Source organism: Frankliniella occidentalis, unplaced genomic scaffold, assembly GCF_000697945.3.
Source record: "Frankliniella occidentalis isolate FOCC.00 unplaced genomic scaffold, Focc_3.1 Scaffold130, whole genome shotgun sequence".
NCBI classification, from domain to species: domain Eukaryota; kingdom Metazoa; phylum Arthropoda; class Insecta; order Thysanoptera; family Thripidae; genus Frankliniella; species Frankliniella occidentalis.
The window spans coordinates 704,351-708,974 of NW_026267257.1; the positions used below are offsets into that span (position 1 = coordinate 704,351).

The 4,624-nt window shown below is 45.7% G+C and overlaps 1 protein-coding gene across 1 annotated transcript; it reads left to right on the plus strand.

Annotated features, from left to right (window-relative positions):
* Positions 1-2,761: 2,761 nt before the first annotated feature.
* Positions 2,762-4,290, plus strand: LOC127750079 (uncharacterized). The gene is made up of 3 exons (XM_052270630.1): positions 2,762-3,669; positions 3,749-3,979; positions 4,068-4,290. Exons 1-3 carry the CDS (start codon positions 3,175-3,177, stop codon positions 4,248-4,250), a joined length of 909 nt encoding a protein of 302 aa, XP_052126590.1. The 5' UTR covers positions 2,762-3,174; the 3' UTR covers positions 4,251-4,290.
* The last annotated feature ends 334 nt before the right edge of the window (positions 4,291-4,624 follow it).

Consider the following 4,624-nt stretch of genomic DNA (forward strand, 5'->3'; position numbering starts at 1 on the left):
GGCACACCCTCTATCAACGTCTTACAGGTTGGTTGCGGGCGGTGACATCCTTGGAGCGTAAATTCAAAATGCTCATCGTGCCTCATGTTCATGGTACCCCGCTCTCCCTTACTCAATACACGTACGACTCAATATATGAAGAAAATAAACAGCTTTGCCCTGCGTAGACCATCGCCGCCGGCAGGCCAAGCAGGCCCGGCCCCTGCCGAACGGAGTTGCCGGCGAAGCGAAGCGGAGCGTGTACGAACGGGGAAAATTGGCCACTTATACTACTCGGCGAGACGAATCGAACGCATATAAAACATTGCTGCCCGCACTTATGTCTAGGTTAAAAGCTATCTTTCCTGGACTATATGGGATTCGAGACCTCCCTCTACGACTTCCAGATCAGTTTTTGGATTATTTCCAACAAAAAACGTTAACATGCCGTGTTAACAAATAGACAATCCGAATAAAAGAAAATCTAATACAAAACTACTGCTACTAATTAAATACGTTATTGCCCTCTACAATTGTAGTTACGACTCTTTGTTCTGAAATTCACGGCCTTGTGCGTTGTTGTCGTCCGTCTCTGCTGACACTGACCCCTACACAAAACCCCCAAGGCGGAACAAAATCGAGGACTAACACTTCTTATGAAATCCCTTGCGAGACCAGGCAGTTTGGGCGAGTAAGCGGCGACGTAGTGATCGCCCTCGCTTTGGACGAGCGCTAGACCGAGCAACCAGAGGTGATGGTCGTTGGAGTCGAGGCCTCGGCGGCCCTGCGCCCTGGCCTGGGCCACCTTCAGGCCAGGCTTGGAGGAGTGCTGAGTGTATATTGTTTGTGGGGCTGGGAGCGCCTGGATGGGGCATGGCCTAGCGCACAGTAGTGATTGTTGGCGGGTGGGGGGGAAGTTGGGACGAACAGCATGACGCACCGCTCCCCCGCGCGCCAAACCTGCTGGTATAGACTGGATCGTCTAGAAATACCCCCTACCGCCCAAACGGAAAGAGATACAGCCAAGCGGACGAAATGTTGGTCCGAGGACGCTATTTTGAAAAGTTAACTTTTGGAAGTCATAGCAATAAACTTTTAGAGCGTACCTATGATCACTGGATACCCCCATTCACACTATTTTGGGTGGTTGCCAGAATTTGCCGCGTTTCGTTCTCTAAGGGTGAACCTTAAGATACCCTAAAAACTTCAAGTCCATAGCACGTCTTCTTCTAGTAGTTGCAGACAGACAAACAGACACGAGGTCCTAAGAGAAATGGATCGAAAACAAGATAGACCCGCCCCACCACTGAACGAAGTTGCCAGCTTAACTTCGCTCCGCAGGAAACTCTGTTTGGCAGGGGCCGGGGCGAGCTTGGCCCATGCCGGAAGGGCGGGCCTGCTTGCTTGCCTTTGATTTACATATAGCAGGGTGATGACAGGGGACTGCCACCGGGCTTGGGACGACGGAACGGACAGACAGCCTTCCCCCACAGCCCACATAATATAATTTCCAAAATTTTACTTGCGTTGCAGGGATTAGTAAATATTGTCCGATCGAGTTGCGATTTTTTGCATTGTGTTCAACGACCCAAATGTCCACTTTTCCGCACCCCGCCGAATCCGCGCGGAAGAAAACCCTGTTTTCGATACACCCTAACGTTCATGTTACACACTGCTCCAATGTACACACCCTGTTTTATGGCCTCGTAGACCAATGCTGGCCAAGAGAAAGGCTTTCAGCATGTCAAATTTCGGGGCCGAAAGGCCCTATTTCCTTATACACTCCTGTTAACTTGTCTCTGGTGTCAGTGCTGCAGGCCTAGCTATATGTGCGCCAGAGCGTCGCGGCGTGACATTGTTTCGTGAGATATCGTGAACCCTGTTACGCGAGAGGTGGTCTGGCGTACATATAGCAAGTTGTATTTGATTAGGTGGACGTTGATTTGTTCTGTCCTCATCACATTGAGTGCACTGATTCGTGCCCTCGATCTGCAACTTGGACTGGCTGCTTCCAAGCGTGAGGTGAAGGATCTCATCAAGTGTCACCAGCGGATCAGAGACTTGTCTCAGAGCTTTGAGATTCTTTTCGCGGGTCATCTCATGCATCTTCTAGCCAGCAGCTTTTTGGTGCCCCTACTTTGCACCTTCAAGGTGCGGTTAAAACTTGGAACTGAGTTGTGCGCCTGCAAGATCTAATTAGTTGGTACTGATGCCATTGTAAGTAGTCTTTGAAAGGAATCAATTTTGTTATATCCAGTTAAGAATTTGCCGATTCCACGCTCGCGTAGCGTGAGCGTGCGCTCACGCCTGGGGACGGGTGGGGGCGAGGCGGGGGCGAGGCGGGGGAGTAGCGGGGGAGACTGCGGCAGAGGAGGGGGTAACCGCCGTCACCGCCGTCTGGCGGGCGACCGAAGTCATAGCTCGGGCTCGGTCCGACCGCTCCGAGGCTCCGAGCCGAGCTCTGGATCTCCGGATGGACTCGACAACTCGAACTCTAACTCGACCCGATCCGATCCGATCTCAAGCATCAGCCATTCAGCCAGCAGTGATTTTTCAGTAGCCCTAGTGTTATTCTATGTTGTTTCTGGAGATTCTGGAGTGGTACAGGATTGTTCTTGGTTCTAAAGCGTTTAACTATGGCAGCTAATAATGTGGCTTTAGTTGGTGAGATCGCAGAGTTTGCCATGGTTCTTGCTGAGGAGGAGGATGCAGAAATAGAGGAGCTAGCTCGGGCCGTTGCACTTGTTGCAGTCATAGAAGTAATGGAACTGGAGGAGGATGGTATATTTTTAGGTACGTATTAAACGTTCAACTTTGACATTTCTTTGATCTAGTTCGCCTTGTCATTTTGGGGTTATCAATGCCCACGACATTTTTGTAGCTTGTAAAGGTTAGGTTGACTGTAAACAATGCATTTTTGTTGCAGAAGGAGGTGAGGCCTCGTGGGAAGCCATAACTGTTGATTTAAATGATTACCACCGAATGTCGGACAGAGTTTTTAAGTTACATTTTAGAATGCCAAGAGCTGTATTTGAGGTAAGGTTTCCTGCATCTTACTTATGCATATTGATCACTTATTAGAGAAATGCATATTTTCAACCAATTTGTCTTTTTCAGTCTGTATCAACAACTATAAGGGAACACCTTATTGAAAAAGGAAGACTCCGTAGAGAAAGAACACCAATCTTTGACAAAATGTTTATGGTTATCTGGTTGATTGCGACTCCTGATAGTTTCCGCAGTGTTGCCCTTAAATTTGGTGTCAGACCGAGCACTCTGTATTACTTCTATACTTATGTCATTGAAGCGCTGATGGAATTGGCAGAGAAATTTATCACATGGCCTTCTGAAGAAGAAAGAGAAGAGATAAAGGGTACTTTTGAGAGAGCGACTGGTTTCCCTGGAATTATAGGCTGCATTGATTGCACCCATGTGGAAATTACTGCCCCACTACAGGATGCTCAGCAGTATGTGAACAGACATCACAAATACAGCATCAATGTTCAGGCTGTTGTTGATCACAAACTGCAGGTGCGCCAGCTCCATGTTGGAGAAGCAGGCAGCATGAACGATGCCAGGGTGTTTCGGAAGAGTCAACTATACCAGGACTTAATTGGCAACGAACATGGCCTTGTTATCAACCGTGATGAGCATTTAGTTGGTGATGGAGCATATACACTAACTGACTTTGTAAGTACTCAATTGTTTATCTTAGCACCTGAATATCTTTCCCAATTCCTTTCTAACACACCATGCTCATTTATTCCAGATGATGAAACCATTTGAAAACAATGGCCATCTTAATGAAAGGCAACTCAATTTTAATAGGAAACTGTCACAGTGCAGAGTGCGTGTGGAAAACTCGTTTGCTCTCGCCAAGGGAAAGTGGAGACGACTCAAGTTCCTCCACGCAAGGAATCCTCGAAATGTGGTTGAACACATCACAGCCTCATTTGTTTTGCACAATATGGTCATCTCTCACGGTGAAATGATGATGGATGTAAGTACTAAAATGTCACATTCCTTTCATGGAAAAATAAATATGTGTCATATTTTATGTCTGCTTGTCTGTTCCTTTATTTATGCAGGAAAATGAACTGGTCAGACCTATTCATCGTGACCAAGTCTTGGGCCATGAGGACTTCAACATTGATGATCAAAAAGATGTAGATGCCAATCAGCAGGTGTTGATGGAAGCAGCCGAAGCTAGGGGTGAAGAAAAGAGGCTTATGATTATGAATGATATTTTGCCTAATTTAGAAGAAGAATAGGTTGTCATATTTTTCATGTATTTATATTGTTCACTGTCTAGTTAAAATTGTTTTTCCATCTGTTGTGACCAACAATTTGTTCTCCCACCTAGTTAAAATTGTTTTTCCATCTGTTGTGCACTGTCTTTACAAAGTCTATTGGCTTTTATACTTGTCAGTTTTCTACCCTGCTCTTGTTTCAAGATATGCACATCAATTTTTTACTGTTGTGTATACATATTTTTATCTACCTTTGCAATTGGAGGTAAGAATTGTAATTTGTTATCAGTGTTAATTAAATTCCTGAATTTTTTTATATAGAAAGGAGGGTGTTAAGTCTTCTACCTATTCTAGTATAAAGTTGAAAAATAGTTTTGTATCTGTAATATTTTTTA